At 44.5% G+C, this 21,070-nt stretch overlaps 3 protein-coding genes across 3 annotated transcripts in view; 1 reads left to right on the forward strand and 2 right to left on the reverse strand.

The window, feature by feature from the left end:
• Positions 1-3,596: 3,596 nt before the first annotated feature.
• LOC131271626 (arrestin domain-containing protein 2-like) lies at positions 3,597-7,086 on the reverse strand. Its single transcript, XM_058273120.1, has 4 exons — positions 6,596-7,086; positions 6,320-6,499; positions 4,172-4,357; positions 3,597-3,976 (listed from the first exon to the last, which is right to left on the reverse strand). The coding sequence occupies exons 1-4, from the start codon at positions 7,049-7,051 to the stop codon at positions 3,800-3,802; spliced, it is 999 nt and encodes a 332-aa protein (XP_058129103.1). The 5' UTR covers positions 7,052-7,086; the 3' UTR covers positions 3,597-3,799.
• A 1,470-nt stretch (positions 7,087-8,556) lies between these two features.
• On the forward strand, positions 8,557-9,768 carry LOC131271629 (pyridoxine/pyridoxamine 5'-phosphate oxidase-like). The gene is made up of 3 exons (XM_058273123.1): positions 8,557-8,641; positions 8,715-8,871; positions 8,970-9,768. The coding sequence occupies exons 1-3, from the start codon at positions 8,596-8,598 to the stop codon at positions 9,490-9,492; spliced, it is 726 nt and encodes a 241-aa protein (XP_058129106.1). The 5' UTR covers positions 8,557-8,595; the 3' UTR covers positions 9,493-9,768.
• Positions 9,769-17,081: 7,313 nt separating this feature from the next.
• LOC131271615 (diacylglycerol kinase eta) overlaps positions 17,082-21,070 on the reverse strand; it is a 56,964-nt gene continuing 52,975 nt past the window's right edge. Inside the window, exons 13-16 of the mRNA XM_058273107.1 lie at positions 19,781-21,026; positions 19,143-19,703; positions 17,684-18,117; positions 17,082-17,612 (exon numbers count right to left, since the gene is read on the reverse strand). Of these exons, the coding sequence (XP_058129090.1) occupies positions 17,082-17,612; positions 17,684-18,117; positions 19,143-19,703; positions 19,781-21,026 (2,772 nt within the window). The remainder of the gene's footprint in view (positions 17,613-17,683; positions 18,118-19,142; positions 19,704-19,780; positions 21,027-21,070) is intronic.

A 21,070-nucleotide genomic window follows, 5' to 3' on the forward strand; every position in this document is an offset into this window, starting at 1 on the left:
CGCCATTGAAATTTATTCAGTTTAATCATTCATTATTTAAAACACCTTAAGCTGAAAATAGCACACTCGAGCGTCCTTTCGCCCCACGCAACCTGTGTTCCTCCCCAACCGGTCGGATCTCACCACTACACGCTCATTGGCAGGCAGCTTTTTACTATCACGCCGTGGCCACCAACCCGACAATGCCCCCCAACGCGCCAGGATACACTACTCGAAGCCGGGACGCTCTTCAGTGCCATCCGCACTTTCCCATGTGTGCGTTCGAATGTGGGTGGCCGTGTTGGTTGGCGCGAGAGTGCATACGCGAATGCATCAGCCAAGTGCACTATAAAGACTCTCCCGAGGCTCACGAGCGCACACTGTGCATGTACGATGCACGGAAGCGGAGCTTCAGCGGAACCGGAACCGTATCGGATGCTCTCTTGCTCTCTTCTTTACGTTTACATTCTGCTCCAGAGATTCACAAAGTATGTTGCACTAAATGTATTTCTGTGTTGTATCTTTGTATCTGTATCTTTTTATCTGTGTTGTATGTTGTGTTGTATGTTGAAAAGTTGTATCGAAAAAAAGGTAGTACATCACGTTGGAGTTATTTGTGAATGAATTCAAATGCATTGTTCAATTTGAGCACATTCTTTTCAATCTAGAAATCAATCTTTCGTACGAATACCGTGCCAATCCAAGCGGCATTGATGGATGAGATAAGAATTCGTTAGTGTAAACCGGTGATGTATCACCATTCGATTAATGCCACTCGGGAAAGGCTTACTGGAATCGGTTGCTTTCCATAAGTTAATAGACCTCTTGTAGAGGAGCCTGGGCCTCGAATAGGAATCGCGAAGGTGGACCCGGACCCTCAGAATATCAGATAGCATACATAGTCGCCGGTTGAATCCGTGTCAGTGGATTGATAGGCAATCTCACTTATCTAGAGACCACTAAGTCTCTAAGCTTTCGTTATAGCTTGCTAGTCAAACTCTAGTTGTGCACTGCACATAGGTTGAGAATCACTGCTCTGAGACCACTGTTGAGAGTGTGATTGAAGTAGGATCTGGTGTACCCGGACCCGGAACGTACACGGAATGGCACTTTCGCGGAATGCCAATTTCCGTATCCCATTCACTTTCCTTTCCTCTCACCACTCACTGTTTTCCTTCCCGGTGCACGTTAAACTCTGTTGCAATCCATCGTGCATGGAGAGCGACCGCTAACGAAGGATCTGTCTACTCATCAGTACCGAGCAGCATCCTGGTGCATCGGAAGTGCCTCGGGCCTCGGCGGGTTTCAATGCAATCGCTACTCTCCGATCACCAATCCATCAACTTGTACTTCAGCCATAAGCAACATCCTCCATACGATGTATCCGCAAACACGCGAACGCGAACGAAGAGAAAAGTCCATCCACTCGAGATGCATGTCCATTCCTTTGTCTTCCACGTGCCAGGCAGGCTGTGGGATCGGGGTTTTCTTCGATATAATCCGTCAGCCGTGCCCCCAGCCTGTGCCCTGCATCCCAGACACTCGTTGACGATCGAGCGCTTTATCCAAACGGTTCGAAAACAACTAGCTTAAACACTTGCCACACTCAAACACACATACACACCACCGTTGTTGTGCAGGCAGCTGCATCCAATCGCATCCAATCGGATGGCGTGGCTGGTTCATCATGCATCCTCATGCCCACATACACCTACAAACACACACACACACACACCCAGCACACCTGCACGTACGCAGCAGGATCCCCGGGAGCAGCACTGCACTGGGGCCGACGTGTAAACACGGCGACGGACAACTGAAGCAACCGGATTCGAATCCTTGTGGCACCGGTGGAAGCAAACCGTAGGTCGACCGAGGCGTGTGCCTAACGATGCCGATGATACGGCGCCTCGAACACAACTGATCCATCGGCTCGGAGTCGCGTGCCGTTTATGGCCGCCTTTCGCCTTCCGGAGACCGCGTGCCGAAGCCGACCGTGTCTTCGGTAAGGCTACCGAGGTGGGGAAATGATAAATTGGGAGGGGAGGGGCACACAAATTCCACCAGCCGAACAGGAAAATGAACACCGTAGGTCGGTTTCAGCAGCATCGGTGGAGACGCTCGGTCCTTTTCGTACCGTATTGTTGCGCCTCGGGTAACTGTTATGGTTTGCTAATACTTTTGTGCTGGTGTTTACTTCATTTCGTACCAACTCAGTAAGGGCCATTGAAAACGGCCACAAGCACTACGCGTGTCGGACGGCACAAGCTTCGGAGGCTCCGAGCGTTGCATTGCTCCCAGCCTAAATGAAGAAAACTATTACACTGCACTCTGAAAGGTTATAGACAGAGGCAGACCTACCGATTACACTAGCTAGTACGCGTCGTTTCCCGAATCTTTGCTTTTTTATTTTGCTTTATAATTCCTAATTTTCACATATAAACTCTTGGTATGTTTTCGTTTCTCTGGTTTCAGTCTGATCTTATCGTTTTCCTCCAAATACCTGGTATCTGGGGCCAAAAGTGTGTATTTTAATTCTAAGCTAAATTTTCTTATCGCATTCAAAATTTGAATCAATCACACTTTACAAAACAGACCCTCTATGAATCAATCCAATAGCATTCATTTATTAAATTATAAGATGAAATAGCCTGAAATTTATTGGAGAAAAGTATATAAAAGTGCAGCTTTCAAAATACTTTTTTAGATCCATTTGCATAAACTGAGACGAGATTTGTTGGTCAAAATACCGAAGTGCTTATGTGAACATCATGATTTTTTCATATTTATATATTTTCGATGAATTTCAAAACTAGGCTATTGATGGCATCATATTACAATGTTGTAAACATGGTCCTGATAGAAACATTTAGGGTAAAATGCACGGTCTGGAGAGCCCCCGATTATCCCACCGCTTGGGGCCCCGGAAAGGATCACCACCTCGACGGCGTGGGTTCGAATCCCAAACGAGATCGGGTCCTCCCCTGTACGAGAGGACTGACTATCCACGTACACATAGGGTAAAAAGTCTCGTAAGCCCTTAACGGGGCAGGCATGACCAACAAGGTCGTTACGCCAATAAGAAGAAGGATCAATTATTAATGTATCGGTTAATACTCTCTAAAGGATGGCAAATGTAATAACAAAAAATTCCGGAATAGACAAGAATCTCTAGCAATATATTATTTTTAAAATTTGCTTGACTCTGTTATAACATAAACTGAAGTCTGACAAAATATCGGGATCGGGATACTTGAATCAATTGCATGATTGCAAAAACGTGTACAAACTTTTTATTTATGTATATGTTGTGCTTTTTCAATTTAATTTTTGTCATATAATATGACGGACATAGTATGTTTACTATCAGTATGAAAAACATAAGTGTCATTTTTGTTTTTTTTTCTGAGCAAACCAATCGGTATAAAATCATCTTTGATTAAGGATCGTTTTAATTGAAGGTTTTTTGTTTGAATTATTGTTAACTACATCCTTAATTTCCAATACGCATTAGTTACTGTTAGTCAACAGTTTTATTGAATTTGATCGTTTAGTATATATCTTATTGAATAAGTTAGGACTTTCCTTCAAGTTTAAAAATCGTCTTTAATGTGGTTCATTTTCCGCATGACTTTGTAACAGACTTTTTCTGTTTTTTACTTGGTATTTTTGCTATCCTTGGGGACGCGGAATGGAGCCCAAGAAGATAAGATAGTTTTATTTATTTTTCATGGCTATGCTACGGCATCCGGCTGAAGCATCGTCACTGCAAACTTTATGTTAATCGTGAGTGACGTCTCTCCTGGGGTGCGCAAAGCTGCTACTGCAGCACCTCGAATGGCGTTCCGCGGGAAACGGGCAGCGCAGCGGGATACTGCACGTAGTTATCCACCCACTCCTGCAAGTTTTCGTCGTCCCGGCGGAACGGGTACGTCCCGAGCGTGATCGGGATCCGGATGGCTTCCTGGCGCTCCATGAGATTCGGTTCTATCAGCACCTGCGGCCGTGTGTGTTTGTGTGGGAAAATGAATCAAATTGTATATTATTATACGTTCACCAACGCTGCCCATGATTTTCCCATCCCATGGTCTGTAAGCTGTAGCTCGCCGTAAGGTGTCGATAATCTGTCATGTCCATGTGTGTCCGTACGTAGGGAGCCCGAGACGGGCGCTAGCGAAATGGTGCAACTTACACAAACGCTGTACTGGACTTTGATCAGATGGCAGCCGAGCAGGTTCGTGGGCGGTAGGGGTGGAACCGTCAGGTGGCCATTCTGCAGGACGTCTCGCCCACCCGACTTGATTTTATCTCGCGCGATTGCATCGAGCTCCCGGCGCTCCTGGTGGACCAGCTTGCTGTGGACAAAGTATTTCACCGTCTTCCGGCGGACGTGGACGAGGGAGCAGATTGAGAAAACTTACATTAATCCATCGGCTCGAGCAGGTGTAATCCAATACAAAACGGTGCTCATCCCTTCCCCGGCACAATTAAGTTTTTGTTTTCGTTCGCCGTCGACATCATAGCTTAGATAACAGACACATTTTACACAGAACTTTGCAATTGGGAGTTGCATCTACTAGCTACGAGGAGCAAAACCTGATACATGAAAGACCCCAGAAGTGTAAAATATTCAATAGTCAAGAATGTTACAGTTTGGTTTGTTAGAAGTAGTCTTTATAAATGGTAAACGGTAATACACGCAAAGTAAGTGGTTCAGATCTACTGTTAAGCAACACAACCTATTATATAATTCTCTAATCAATCTTAATTTGGAGTATTTTTTTACCTATAGTATGCTATAGACGCTGAAAAGCAACCCAGCTGTGTTATTTTATGGATTAACCTTTCAAAGTGCAGTTGGAAAGCAGCGTTAACGAAGCTATTTTTTTTTATTAAATAGCGAAACAGAAAATTAGACAATCTTTGTGGCACGCATGTGCCCAGATAATTTGTTACCAACAAACCATTTTTGGTTATTACTCATTTTTTACATGGATTCGATATCATATCCTCTCTGATACCCCTTAATTCCTCTTAAGCTAGTCTTAAGTTGTAGTGTATAGCCTCAGAGGCAAACAATTGTACAAATAAATGTAAATGTAAATAACTTTGCTTTCGTTCCTATTCGTACAAGTATTTGCATGGTTTGCATGGTTCAATCTTTCTCGAAGAAGTTTCGACTTTTAAAAGTGTGAAATGAAGTTTTATACGTCCATGCTAACCAAATGGCTAAGAAGATAACTTATGGTAACATGTGTAATTTGTCATTGGTTCTAATGTTTTCAAAATAATTATTTCAACAATAAGACGGACTAACTACAACCAATAATTATTTGCACTAATAGTTATTTAATTATTAGTGCAAACTTTTTGGTAGCGCCTGACTTGATAGACGTTAAGTTACAATAACACCTTAAGAACCTACATTAAAACAATTAAACGTTAAGTTACAATAACACCTTAAGAACCTTGACAATCGGAGCTCGACAGTTCCATTTCATCAATTTTATATTTATCCATAAAGATCCATTATGTTTATCCATAAAAGTCCAAATCCTACCTAATTTTGAAAATTTTGCCATCTAAATCTGTCTCAAGAAGTAATTTTCAACCATTATAAAATATGATGAAAATGAAAAATATTCAGTAGCTTTGTAATTACGGCGAACCACATACTCGTTTCAAACTACCACAAGGCATCGTTTCGGACTACCAAAACTGTGGGGAACACAGAAAAGCCTATCCACTGGTGCTCATTATAGCCCACCACTTTTTTGTTTGTTGTCGACCTCATTAAATTAGTACCGTTTTGTTTCAGCAGGATACTCATTTGCAATGCAGCATTTCAAATTTCAAAAAATGAGCCAGTAAACTACCTACGTTTTCAAGAACTGGTACTATTCGAAAAGAATCCACAATTTGTCCGGAAGATGGGAAAATTGTTTAGAATGGTGATATGTTGAAGTTCCACTGATTTGCTTCAATGGAAAAAGCAGACATTTTCAATTACTACACCTTACTACAGATCGTGTTTACAATAATCTAAACTTGTCCCTCACAAAAATGCTGTTGAGGTCCGTTATTATTATTGTTGTTGTTGTACTTTTTATGTGAATCTAAGAAAACCTTTCACATTTCTTGACCAAGTAACTTAATCCAAATCCAAAGTTTACCATATAATTTGAACCTCCGTATCAAGCTTTAATTAGTGTACCACCGAATAAAGTTTGTATTCCGTTTTTGGACGCTGTGCGTCGGACCACTCAACACTCTAGGAGGATCGACCCGTAGCGGATTGTTCATCCGCGTATGGTCGCGGCGCGTGGGACGGTTCTCTTACCTCGATGAGGGCATACTTGAGCAGCTTCACGGTCACATTCGTACGGTTGTGTACCTCGCCGGTGAGCAGAATGCTCTCGCCGGGCACGTAGGCCCGCTTGTCCAGTCCCACGTTGCAGCGCACCGTGCCACCAATGTAGCCGACGCCCACACGATGATCCACGTTCACCTCCAGCGGAGTCTGCGGAGCGGGGACACCTCAATATTAATACTCCACCGGGTACCTTCAAACCAACTCGCACGTCACAGCTCGGACGGACGTCGGTTTGAAACTTACGCTCATGATCGGCACTTCCAGGTTTAAATCGATGGGATTCAACACGATGAACACCTGCTGGTTTTTGTGCGTAATGCCGGACGTTTCCTGTAGGCTCGTCTTGCAATAGTACTGCACCCAGCCGTGCCGACCGAGAAAGGTGGAGGGCAGGGACACCGGCAGTCCGAGCTTGAACGGGAAGCAGTGGATGCCGGGCGACAGCAGGATCGGCTTGTTGTCGAAGTCATCCAGCAGCTTCATGCGAAAGTCGATGTAATTCTCCCGGTCGTGCGACCTATCCCGGCGACCCTTCGGCACGTGCACCGTACACTCGCCGAGGACGTGAAAGTGCAGCCCAAGGACGGCCGTGTTGCCCTGCGTTTCCAGCAGCACACGCCCGGAAAGCACCTGCCCGGGAAGGTAGAGCAGGGCGCCCCGATCGAGGATGATTTGAAATTTAGTCAACTTTTTCGACATGGCGATTGGGCACCAACCGAACACGAAACGACGGAAATGGCTCACGGTCGCAGTACGCCGTCAACGATTTATAAAAGTCGAACGCGTCCCGGTGCGAAGACGAACTTTAATACCGTCTCTCGTGATCGAATCCGAACCGACACTGACTCGACGCGCTTTGACGGGCCGCCGCCGTGCCGTCGTGCGGTGGCAAGATGAGAATTTCTGTCGAGTGGGCGTCCACCAACTCCTCCTCTGTCCGGAACCGCTTTACCTTTAGCGCCGTTCGGTTGGAATAATGTAAATGAGAAAATGGCAGCAGCAAAAAGGTAAAAATTGGCTGGTGGTTTCGCGCCCAGGGAACCACGACTAATAAAGAAATAGTAATTAAAAAGCTACCGCGAACGAGGTAAATGCTTTAAGTAGATTTCATTGCTACAGCACCATCATCCTCCGTTGGGCATCCAGTTGGTTTGTGGTGTTGTGGTTTCAAGCGATAGCACTAATGCAACGAAATTCCCAGTATCGAGAGAATTAGAAAATACTCTTAATGACGATTTCTGTATAATTTGGATTCCTCATCATTCGCGTATGATGGAGTTCAACCCAAGCTCCGTTGGTTGGTGATAGTTAAGTGCAAGGTCCATAGTTATGTCTAGTCGTTAACATCGATGGCCAATTCTTAAACTATAGTTAGATATATTAGTTTGTGATCCAAAAAACTTTTCGACACTAATTTCTAAATCGGATGTAACGTGGTTGCTCGGTGAGGGTTCTTCACTCGTCTGCCCTCGTTTTTCGAATGTCGGCATTATGCAAATCATACAAAAAGATAGCCCAAAGTATGGTTTCATATGTTAATTTTTCAATAATGTATTATTTCACAATTTATTGTCGGGATTCAATTTCACATGCATAACATGTTGCAGTTATTTGAAAATCAAAGACCTGTCCAAAATTTAAACGTAGGCGAAAACCACGTTTTCCACCTTTCAATGCGACGTACAATGCTTTTAATTAATACTATGAACTCATCGTAGACAAAATCTCAAGATGGAAAACATTATTTGTACCAGTAAATTGTTGGCAGAGTTGAGCACAACCTTTGCACATCACGCCGAATAGTGGTAAAAGATGTAAAATTAAATTCCTCGTTTTAGTGTTTAAAGTCCCCAGATCAAGGGATGTTGTCCTCGGTCATGGTTGGGCTTAGTCTGAAAGAGCTTTAATTTTGAAGATAGAGGTGGAAGAGGTTATTTGACCTGTTCCAAACTGGGTTCTTTTCTGACAGGAACGGATCGGGTAATGTTTTTCTTTCTAAGAAAGTACTAAAATTGTTAAACCATAAATCTAATCGTATGAAAAAAACATATGCAAATTCCTAGCAACAATTCATGAAAATAACCGTCAATATTGGAATTTCACAAAACTTTCGCTACACCTCCGGCAATTCATCCGGAACGTGCTGAACCTACTGGGTACGGGTCGGAGTTTCCAACACTATCGTATTTATTGATTAAAGTGCGAGCTGCCGGGGTTTTGTTGTGTTGTGCATCCCGATCTTTATGAGATTCTCATTTTTAAGAAGAATGTCGTTCGTAGATCTAGCGTGTAAGTAAATCATTTTTATCCATCGTATTTTTCATCTTGTAATGATTTGCAATTACGTCGTTCTTCCCTCCAGCGTTAAGGATAAAGTACAAATCAGAAAAGGAGATCTTTCTAGAATCCAGCATCGACCGCAAGGAACCGATAAGCCTATTTCGCAAGTGGTTGCAAGAGGCATGTGAAACTCCGGAGATAATTGAACCGAACGCTATGTGCCTGGCAACAGCAACAAAGTAAGAAACGATTGCACAATGGTTTAACCACACTTATCTTAAGGGTGTGGACAATCGCTGCAATGATAACGATGCAAAACAAACTCCCTTTCACTCAGGGATGCTGTACCATCGGCCCGTTTCGTGCTGCTGAAAGATGTCACGGACGATGGGTTCACCTTCTTCACCAACTATGAAAGTCGCAAAGCGGACGAACTGGCCGAGAATTCCAATGTGGCGCTCGCATTCTACTGGCTTCCGCTGAGACGCTCCGTTCGCATTGAAGGTTCGGCGGAACGCATTTCACGGGAAGCGTCAGAGTCGTACTTCCACCAGCGGCCCCGGGCAAGCCAGATCGGTGCTCTGGCGAGCCCGCAAAGCAAACCGATACCGAACCGAGAGTTTCTCGACGCGAAGGAAAAAGCCATCAAGGAAGAGCTCGGCCCCGATCGGGAAGTTCCACTGCCCAACTGGGGTGGCTACCTAGTTCGCCCGAAAGCGATCGAATTTTGGCAAGGACAAACCAATCGCTTGCACGATCGTATTCGATTTCGCAAGGAGCTCAAGGCGGATGATACCATCGATGGGGAACTGTTGCACCAGGGTGAGAACGGTTGGGTATACGAACGTTTGGCGCCCTAATCAATTCCGGTGTGTGTGTGTGCCGCATATTAAAAGAAAAGTCTTCCATCGTTCTCGCTAAGCGCTTTGTGTTATCTACTAGTTTCGGATATTGGATTGAAGTATGTGGATTCCTCTGGTTTGTTGCCTTTCCTTTATTTCAACGGATCGTTTTTAAACTGTGGCCCTCGAGCAGAGTAGGATTCACTATTTTTCCATATTGTTGTAATAAATTTGTGTGATGCTTAATGGAACGACTTGCGTTGTGCAGGAAATATATCTTCTTCCAAATTTGTATTTAAGTATTTGCTTTATCCTTTTGGTGGGAAAAATAAGTCCAAACTATTTGAAACTACTATATTGTTGGTCTTGCATGTTGGACAACATCCATCTCTTATCAGCACTTCTTTTAAACGGTTTATAATAAGTGTCAAGTGAACTTACAAGAGGTGTGGTTTCAGTGCTCGGTACTTCAGGAAGGAATTGTATTGGAATATCGGTGATCGAATCCCACTGTTGAGAATCTTCTATGTGGGCCATTCGTTTCGTTGCGTTATTGCATATTACCATTAACCTTTGGGTTTAAATTCTATAGTTGAAAAGTAGTTGTAGGTTTAAGATTTTCCAAAAACGTGTAGTCTGCAGCATTATGACTAAAGAATACAATTTATCACAGAATAGAATTGTTGAACATGATCGCAAAGGGAGCAAGCACTAGCAAGAATGTATTCACGGTTTTACATCGTTTGTGTGAGGGCAGAAGGGTTCCTTTAGTTACCCTGTGTAACTTAAGAAAGAAGCTGTTTGATCCGCGCAGTGAGGAAAAACAAATTTTATGCTTCTGTTGCATTGATAACTGTATTAGATGATGATACTCGTATGTATGTTAAACGATTTACGGTACTAATGAACAACCACTACCATGGTGCACTAATCTTTACCCATATTTATGACTGAGTTGATACTACTTGTTGCAAAAATAAGTTTTTGTCAAAATCAGTTTGTCGTATTTTTATATTTTACGACCTATTGCAATACGTACGCAAAATAAGTAAATTTTCGTTCGGTTCTGATCAAATCGATTGCAGAGTGTTTACTATTGCATCTGAAAATAATAGAGTCGACAAAACGGTGTCATGGTATGATCAACTAAGTAGGCGGTGTGAGCTAACCAAATACTTCAGACCGTTAATTTGTTTTGTTTTTCATGCTTGACCTTCAGTGAGCCATTTAAACTTAATATAACTCCACACATTTGTTCGATGTTTGCAACTATCGGGATGATAGTAATTCTTCCTCAACACTCCATTCCATATAGTAATTTTTTGCTCCTTAAACAACAACATTAAATGTTACTTAAGTTTTGAAGTAATAATGATCTACACGGATGGTTGTTTTTCTCTCAATCTCTCCCTCTTTTTCTCTCTATCTCTCTCCCTATCTCTTCTTCTGTTTTGTTGTAATGTATTACCCGTAGTACTCGACTGCGTTTTGTTTGCGTTTTACAATCAGACGAAACGTAATGATAAAGGGATGCTTCAAACTATTGCTACGTTTGGTTTCAGCTTTCATTTATATTTCGTTCTTTTTGTTACTTGTTTTGTTTTTAGATCTTGTGTGTTTTTTTGTTTCTGTGTTTTAATCTTTTAGGATCCTCCTATGTAACACGGGTTGTGCTGAGAAAAGCGAGTTCTTGTACTGTACATAAAATTGTCTATGACATGGTCAACTTCCAGGCTGGTTATTTTAGTCGGTATTTTTTTTTCGTTTTTTTTTTTTGGTTCTGACGTAACTCGGTAATGAACGAGTTATATTTGTTTAATTGATCGTGAGTGCGCCGTGGAGTGCATGCGCATGCAGTTTGATTTGGTCCTCGTGGTGAATTTAGACGTGCAATACTATGGCTATGAATGTACTTCATTTATTGCACAAACGGTTGGTGATGTAGGCTGACTAGGATTGTGGTATGAAAACAAACTCGTGAACTTGATTGAACGATCATGGAATTGGATTTGAATTTCATCATGAATCGTATGAACTTACGCACCGACCACTCCATACTGCAAAGATTTGTCTTTGGAACGAAAAAAAGTGTACGTGTGTGGTCAAAGTTGGTGCTAACACAAAACATGTACTAACAGATCCTGCATAATTGGCTTCAACCAATTTCGAACTCTAGTTAAATCTGTTGCAAACAGGTTTGCTCATAGTCACTACTTGCATACATCAAACAGACATTAAAGGGAACATGGTTAAAGATATTTGCTCCTTTTATTCATTCATCTTTTCTCCCCAGTTCAGCTCATTTTCGACCGTTCGTCCACGATACTCTGTGTATAGAACTATCGCTAAGATAATACAATTAAAGCCTCCAGGGCTAGTTTTAGTTGGTTTTATCGTAAAATTTCATTCAACCAAGAGTACAGTGACTTCATAAAGTGTTTTAATTTCGTATTCTTAATTAATCCGTACGTTACACGCTTCGGCTAGCAACTACACGATGCCGAAAGTAGTTTTAGGGAATTTGTAACGTAGAGTGAAAATATCTCCTTCATTTAACTGTCATTCCGACGCAAAACAATATCATTACGGAGCAATCGATAGTATACATTCAAAAAAATATTAGCAAACGATGCATTTGCATTAGCAAAATGCATTTGGTTTATTTTTTCCAATATTTGTTCCCGCCTAGAAAAACATTAAAACTTTACATTAGCTCAATGAATCATTTTTATGCAGTGTGAATTCGTTTGCTTTTCCGGTAATCTTTGGCCTTAGCCATGATAATAACACAAACAAATTCGTGAAAATATTAGAAAAACCCCCTCCTTGTGGCTTATATTTGATTATTATTGCATCATATTTGCTTAACATTTGCTTACACCCTAATCATTACAAGTTTATAAAGAAGCATTGCAATGTAATTGGCCGAATTTAAGTAAACCGCAAACTTGATTGTTCTTGCTTTTCGTTCTCTTGTCGACGTCTCAGCGTCAAAATTGCCTAAAATTTTGTTGCATCAGATATCGTCCACTCAGCCGCCCTCGTGTACTTCAACACTCTTAAACGTATTCCTCACAAAATTACAATTAATAAAGTGGTGGTAGTTGGTTTTGTGTTTTATTTTATCCTTTGGTTGTGTTTTCACTGTTGTTCCAGATGAGGAGGTGTCTTTTAAGTTAAGTGGTTCTGAATAGTTAATGTTACTGCACACTATTGGTTCTACTAGTTAGTCATGTGTTTCTTAATCTAACAAATTTATGCGAAACAGTCAATGATCAACATTTACCTGTTTCTTTGCTAACACATGGGTTCGATATAAGTATGTTGCTTTAGTTGTTTATATTTGCTCATTATTTTCTTAGTAGGTTTATATTCATTTTGTTTTTCTCTGGTAATTGAATCATGCGTTATTCTTATCATCTCCGCGTGTCCTCGCAACGTACGCAGTCGCCAGCTCTTAACTGCCTTTCCTGGCAGAGCGGTCCGTTTTCTACATTACAATTTACTGGTAAAGATAGTTTAGTTTTCCACACTGGAAGTCTTGTGTAAATTTCGAGTCGCAGATGAAAATACATTAGAAAAAAAGGCGTCCATCAGATTTCACTTGTTTGACCACAGATTTTAGCCTCACAGGCAACGTACGTTGTAGCTTTGAAACTAAAGCACTCTTAGGATGCAGAGAACCATTCTGCGGACCGAGTTCGTTTTCACCAATATCTTTCTTTGAATTTTTAGTTAACAACACATTATATATAATATATAACTATGAATGATCGCATAAACGCTCTACTTGCTAAGGGTCGATTTTTGGATTTAAAGTGTTTTTTTTTGTGTTTGTGTTCAGTTGAGATTTTTCTTTTTGCTTGTTGTTTTTTTTTTAATTCAATTGTCAACTACACATACAACGATTGTCTTTTCAAATGGAAAACATCCCGATTGCGGAAAGCGTATTCTTGTTTCAATTGAGATTCTATAGCTGATAACACGCCGTTACTTTTCGTTTTTTTTTTTCGTTCGTGCGTGTGATTTTTTGTTCACTCTCATTAATTTTATCCTAATCTTTAACGCATTTTACTCAACAGGGACGAAGGGGGAGGTTAGCGGTAGGAAAAGTTAGATTATTTTTCATATAGCCACGTGGTCTCGAAAAATTGTTTTCGTATGAATTGGATTTTTGTTCTTTCAGAGATGTACCTTCTTTAGACGGGATCTTGTTGTCTATGAAGTTGATGTTCGTTTCAGTTAAATGCTTCATGCCATGGTTTTGCCGCCAGTTTCAGTGCCAAAAACTCGGTCCACTGCAACACTGGGGGTAAGGGATTTTTTACACGCAATTGATACATTTTAAGGGAACAACTACCAACGGTGGCGCGCTCGTTAGAATATAAGAGAAGTTTTCGTGTGATAATCGTTTTTCTATGCCTTTGTTTGTTTTCTCTCGCCTCACATATCTTCCTCGGTTCCGTTAGAAACTAGTCAGTGGTCTGATCCAAAGGACATTGCATCGTTTGGTTGGTTTTCTTTTAAACTGATATTTTGTTGTATATAGCTGTGTTTTGTTACCGGAATTTCATCATCTAGTTATTACATTCCACTTTTGGTTTTTACTTATGATTTTCTTTTGTATAAGTATATTCTAATATATATATAAGACGTAGTATATTCTTACAATATATATATATATTTAATTATGTAAAGTGTATAAGTAGCATGCTTTGATCTGATTTGTTTTTTCATTCGATGAGATAACATTACTTCCCCCCCCCCCCCCCCCCCTCCCTCCCTCCCGACGGGTCCTAGACCAAGCGATGCCTGCCCCAATCATAGGTTTTCGTTAGTTTTGCTTACTTTTTTTCTCCTTCCTCTTCTAACGGGGATCCCTGTGAGTTAGCCTTCTATTGCTGGCTAGAAACATGTTTTGATACATTCTGCATACTTCACTGTCGGCAACCAACATACGAACATACACAAACACGCACGGAACATGTACACACGCACGCACACACACACACACACATATCTCTAAGTACATACACACTAAACACTCAACAGTACTAAACAGGAACATAAAAGGCAAAGAGTGCGAGAGCGCGAAAGATCACCACCGTTTCCCCGTTCTCGTATGTTGATAGATAAAGTTTCGATGTATCCTAAAAAACGATCAGTGTCCAACCCGGGGGACGCAGGTTGGCGATCCTGGCGAACACTGAAAGCGTATATTGGAATGAAAGTCGTTCCCCGCTTCTCGCTACATTCGATGGTGCGGTCACGTCCTGCGCGCGACCCGTGGGTAAGCAGCAGATTCATCGATCCGTTGTATATCGCACACACACACATACACACATACATACACACCCCACACGCAATTCTGGAGCACACACGCACGCGACATTCACTCAAGCGACGATTAAAGGGAGGAAACTGAAACACACAATTAACAGACGTTTGATCTCGTACCGATCGGTTAAACTATGCGTTGTAAAATGTTATCCTTATCGAGATCCTAGCGATTGAACATGTGACATATACGGTAGGCTTTTGCTTACGTCTCGTTATTCGAAGAACTCTTGCGTTTCGTCTCATATTCACAGCTATTTTTTGTTTTCCTTTGCTTTGCACCACGCTTCTTCTCTACAGTTTTGTAACCATAATAACTACAACTCCAGAAGAGTGGATTTAAATAGTTAGTTATTCTTATCTGCCTATATATGTATGCATGTACAGGGTGAGATGAAAAAACTGCAACAAAGTAACAATTCATATATTTTGTATTTATTGTTTAATTTAATCAATGAATGCAAAAAAATGTTGAACAGAACATCAAATTTCAGAATCAATTCAGATTTGTTCGAATTGGCCACCTTTTTCACGAATTATAGTCTTTAGACGGCCTATGAAGCCATCGCATGCTGCCCGAAAGTGGCTCTGCGGTATTTTGGCCCATTCTCGGCGAAGCGCTTGCTTGAGCTGATCGACACTTTGGTATTTTTTAGTTCCAACCTTACTCTCCAAAATACCCCAGGCACAATAGTCCAACGGATTGGCATCTGGTGATTTTGGTGGCCATTGTGCGGTGGAAATGAAGCGAGGAACCTCATTTCGTAACCACTCTTGGGTGGCGCGTGCTGAGTGCGATGGTGCTGAGTCCTGTTGGAATGTCCAAAGTCTGTGGCCAAAATGTTTCCGTGCCCAGGGCTTCAGAGTTCGCTCCAAAATATTTTCACGATAGATTTGCGCATTTATTTTGACCCCACTGTCGATGAATACGAGCGGTGAGCGACCATCGGCGGTTATGGCGGCCCACACCATCACCATGGCCGGCTTTTGAGTTCTGGTGGCCAACCGAAGTTGCAAATTTTCAGGTGACCTCTTTGGCAAGTAAACACGATCGTTTTGTTTGTTCACAAACTGCTGGATAACAAATGGTTTCTCATCAGAGAAAACCAAATTCGGTAATTCACCACTTTCGGCCAAGCGAAGCAACTCTTTGGCTCTCGTGAGTCTAACTTTTTTTTGTGCATCGGTAAGATCTTGAACTTTTTGGAACTTCAAAGGCTTTAGTCCAAGCTCATTTTTCAATATTTGCCGAATAGAATATTGCGATATGTTAAGCTCACGAGCCATTTGTCGACCACTGCGACGCGGATTTCGTTCAAGCCGCTTCTTCACTTTTCGAACCATTTCTGGGGATGTTGCTGTTATTTTTCGTCCACTTCCTTTACGTCTGGCTACGCTACCAGTATCACGGTAACGAGCGATGGTACGAGACACAAAAGATTTATTAACATTTAAATGCTGGAGGGCTCTAACGATAGCCACTTGGGGTTTTCCAGCCAAATATAAAGCAATAACGCTGTCACGCTTGAACTCAACCATGATTAACTAATCTTCTGATCAATCAACAATAAAATGGTCTGGTGCACTTGTATACAATATACTAAGCTGTCACTGGAAGAAATTTGACAGCTGTCGGACGAGCGGTTCAGAAATAACAGCAGCCTGAATTTTGTTGCAGTTTTTTCATCTCACCCTGTATATGTTCACCGGAGTATCAGATAATTTTTGCTAACCTCTTCCGCTCGAATGTTCCTAGTTCCTGTCTTTTGTTTCGTCATCGTGGCCCCACTCGGGTCCCGATGGCCCTGTCCCGATCGGAGTCGAAGGGCGTTGTGAAATGCTCCACTGATATTTTTTTTTAACCTTTTCCCCGGTCTTATCTAGTTTGTAAGGACACACAAAACGTGCGGCATGCGGATAGTTCGTTCCGTTCGTTTGCGTAGAGATTTTGCTGGGTGTAACCAGCGTATGATACTAACGGTTACTAAATGCGTTCCGCCACTAAGTACGACAGTTTACGAAGTCTTTCGGTTGCTTTTTATCGAAGATTTTCCTCTATTCTTTGTTTCATTTCTTTGTGCTAGGTGTTTTCTAGGTAAACTCGCTGCAGAAATTTGCGTATGCGATCGTGATCCTTAATCTGGATCATTATTACCTGATGGCAATAACCCGAGATCTTCACTGTGTAGTGCACAGTGGTTTGCTTCGGCATGGTTCGGTTGCGATTGGGTTGTAAATTCCAGGGTGGAACCGTCCACCCCGTAGCTGGCCTATCCGGACCCTAGGTCCTTGATGGCCTGCAGAATGCGCTTCACGTGGCCAACCTTGGTGACGCCGAGGTCCTTCAGATCGCGGCGCGCCAGCGTCAGCAGCTCCTTGCCGCGAATGTCGTTCTTGATGAAGCTATCGACGTACTCGGACAGCTGCATCGCCTCGAGCCAGGTAACGACCTCGCCCACGCCCCAATTGCTCACCGTCTCGCGGGACGTCGGCGCCGTCTTGGCAACGGCGCCAGTTCCGGCGGCTCCGTGGTGCGAGCTGTGGCCACTACGGAACCTCAGCCAGAACGGTTTCTGCTTCTTGCGGTGATCGACTTCCTCGTTTGGGGCCAGCACGTTGAGGTAGACTTTCGTCTCGCCCGACTCGGCGCACTGCTGGAGTGAGCATTTGCCCAGCTCCATCTCCATGTTGGCCAGCGAGACGCTCAGCTTCGTCTCGAGATCCTCCCGAAGGATGAGACTGTGGCTGCGCTCTCTCAGCAGCTCGCAGGTGTCCTCGTACAGCTGGCGGGCGCACCGAACCTACGGGAAAGCGCATCAAACGCCGTTGAGTTCACCGCGAACCGATCCGCCTTATTCCAGCCACCACTTACCAATTCGGTCAGCTGCCGGCGCAAGTTGGGCCCTTCGATGATCTTCCCACCGGGATGGATGGACTCCAGTGCGTCGGCTGCCTTCGACGCCACCACGTACAGGTTTGGCTGCAGCGACGGGTGCGAGATGATCAGGAACTTTACCCACTTCACCAGCGTGCTGACGCACTCGATGAAGTTTAGCAGCAGATAGGTTTCGCGCTCGGAGAACATGTCCTCCGACGGCGCTAGATGGTGCTCGGATGCCGACGATGGTTGCTCGCGCGCGATACTGATGCTGTGCTGACGTTGTTTCTCCTGCCAGCTCTTCAGCGATACCTCCAGGTTACGGTTGCGGCACAACATCTGCACCCGGTTCTTGTGGATGATCCGTATCATGCCGGGCGGTTGCAACCAGGCTTCCCCGTCTACCTGTATCGGTACACACTCTTCACCTGACGAGATAAAGTAAAAATTGTATGAACTATGTAGAATCGCTCGGAGAGTGTGAGAAAAAGTGAACGAGATTGTGGACATGGAAATTGAATATTTTACAATCATATGAATCAAATAAAAAAACAAGACTGTAGACCTCGAAATAGCGAACTTTTTCACTGAATTCCCCGGACAGACAGACTGGTAAATTTTCAGGATAATTATATATAGAGTTATTAGTTGAGGTCCGCGACAACCGAGCGGTAGCGCCGGTTAGAAAATCGGCCCATGAGCGCCAGGGCTCACCACCTCGACGGCGTGGGTTCGAATCCCAACCGAGACCGGACCCTATTCACGTACACATAAAGTAAAAAGTCTCGTAAATTTGTAAAGGGCAGGCATGACCAACATGGTCGTTACTTCAAGAAGAAGAAAGAATATCTTAAATAATTGTAACAAAATATTACATTATTTAGAATCAACTTGTTGTGCCGTAAAATTCACGTAGGATGTACTAGATACGTTAATCAATACATTACGGACCATCAGTTTTTTTAATGGCTTCATTCAGCTAAAGCCGGTACATCTTGTTCCACTTTCCCCTATATTATTCAAATAAATTTAACAATTATCGGTTAAAGCAGAGGTCGACATACCTTTCTTAAAAAGGGCCAGATGATAGAAAACAAAAAGAAGGTGCGTTCCGGATACCGTAAACTATGATTACTAGTACTAAGTAGTAGATTTTGAGTTGTCAACATATAACAAAAACACCTCGTTCAACAATTTTAATCTTCATTTTTAGGAAGAAAACAAACCTGACACCATGAACAAATCCGATGAAAATTGAGATGGGATTTTTGTATGAAGCACTAAAATTTTCTTATGGACCGGATTAAATCAGTTTGTGGGCCGGATTTTGCCGACCCCTGGGTTAAAGGGTAAATGACTCGGCCTAGATCGTCGTCCTCTTATTATCGGAACGAAATTGATCAACTCTTTTGGCTCCAACCCCAATCCCAACGAACGCACGACCCAGCCTTACCGAGAATGTTAATCTGCACGCTCTGGCACTGGGCGATCCGGTGGTGCTGCAGGTTGATGAGCCGCGAGGCCGCCATCTGCACCGAGCCGAAGACCGCCACCACCTCCAGGATGCGGTCGTCGAAGCTCTGCGCCAGGAAGCAGTCGTCCTCCTTCTTGCTGCCCCAGAAGTTCGTGCCACCCATGAAGCTCGGGATGTTCAGCACCACGATGCCCTGGAGCGACGGTAGCGGTATCCGCTGACCGTCACACTCCAGCTGCACCTTCTGCTCGAGGTTCTTGTACGTCTTCTGGAGCCACTGCTTCGAGCCGAGCACGCCGTACCACATGTAGTTCTTGGCCCGCGATCGACACTTCTCCGGGTGCTCCTCGCGCTTGTTGTGAAAGTCGAGCGAGATCTTCGCGTCGATGCCGATGCCGAAGTAGTTGTTCATCACCGCCTTCTCGAAGTATCCCTCCAGCAGCGTCTCGTCCGGGTCCATCAGCGGGCTGACGGCGGCGCACAGGGTGTCCGCGTTGGCCAGCAAACACTTGGAGATGAAGCCCGTCCCGGTGCTGACGTCTGCAATGAATGCAAAATCAAAATGAACGTCGTGCAACGTTGGCCGATGCGTGCGAAAACGTTCAGCAAAAACTCACTTGGCCACGATGGCAGCCGCACCAGCGGGTTGATGATCGGTAGCTTCTTCACCTTCTCCTCCTTCTCCTCCTTGGTCCGCCTGTCCTCCTTGCCTTCCGCGTCCTTATCGACGCCGAACAGGCCCAGGCTGGAGCTGAAGATGTTACTCTTCGAGCTGCCCAACCCTTCCGGCTTGAACAGCAGGCTGCCGCTGCTGATGCGCCGCGACGCTGCCGGCGAGCAGTTCAGGAAGCGGATGTGCTCCGAGTCGAACCCGAGCAGGTTGGGGTTGTTGTTCGAGTGCCGCCGGTTGATATCGATCTCGCGCGGTGCCAGCAGGTTGGGCGTATGCTCGGAATGCCGCCGGATCTCCGGAACGCGCAGCGAACGCAGCTCGTCGCTGAGGGCCGGCGATGGCGGTTCCACCACGACGTTGATCGTCGGGATGCCCGGCAGCTGGAAGCTCTTCTCGCTCCGATCGTCCTTATCCAGCTCGTCCGCGCCACCCTCCGCCAGCTCCCCTTCCTCATCCTCCTCCTCCTCGTCCTCCTCCTCCTCGTCTTCCTCCTCCTCCTCGCGGTGCGTGTCGTCTTCGTGGCGCTCGTCGTCGTTCTCACTCGACGACCGCTCGCCCAACTCATCGTCCGGCAGGCTCTCGTCCTCATCATCCGCGTTCGGGGCCGACACGAGCTTCCGGTACTCGAAGCCGGACGAACGCACCGTATCCGTCTCCGACACCGACACGTCCGACGGGGAGCCGTGTACCGGCAGGAGGTTGCGCGCCAGTGACTTGATGTTTTCGTACTCATTTTCGCCCACTGAGAGCCGGTTGGTGAACCCGATGGCGGCGCTACCAACGCTACGGCGAGCGCCCCGGGCCGGTCGCTTGAAACTCTTGCGCGCTATATCGTTCCCCTCGACGAACTTGGCCAAGCTGCAGAAGCGAGGCTCCTTCACCTTCTGATCGTCGCACCGGTTGTCGATGTCGAACACCCGGTTCTCGAATCCGCACTGCTCCAGGTCGACGTTGTCGTTGGTCCGCGACTGTTGCTGCTGCTGCTTGCCCTTGAAGCTGCGCCGTCTCGTGTGCTCGAGCGTGCACAGGGTGGTCGTGTCCTCGGTGATCGTGTTGTCCTGCAGCGCGCCGAGCAAGTCCTGCCCCAGCACCGAGCTGATGTCATCCATCAGGCTTTCCCCGTGCAGCGCCTCCGTCGTGTCGCTCGTTTCCGGCGAATCGATGTGGCTGAATCGATCGTTGTCTAAATCCTGCGAAAGGAAAAAAAGGGGAGGAAGTGAAGTGTGGATGCGAC

Source organism: Anopheles coustani, chromosome 3 (assembly GCF_943734705.1).
Source record: "Anopheles coustani chromosome 3, idAnoCousDA_361_x.2, whole genome shotgun sequence".
Classification (NCBI taxonomy): domain Eukaryota; kingdom Metazoa; phylum Arthropoda; class Insecta; order Diptera; family Culicidae; genus Anopheles; species Anopheles coustani.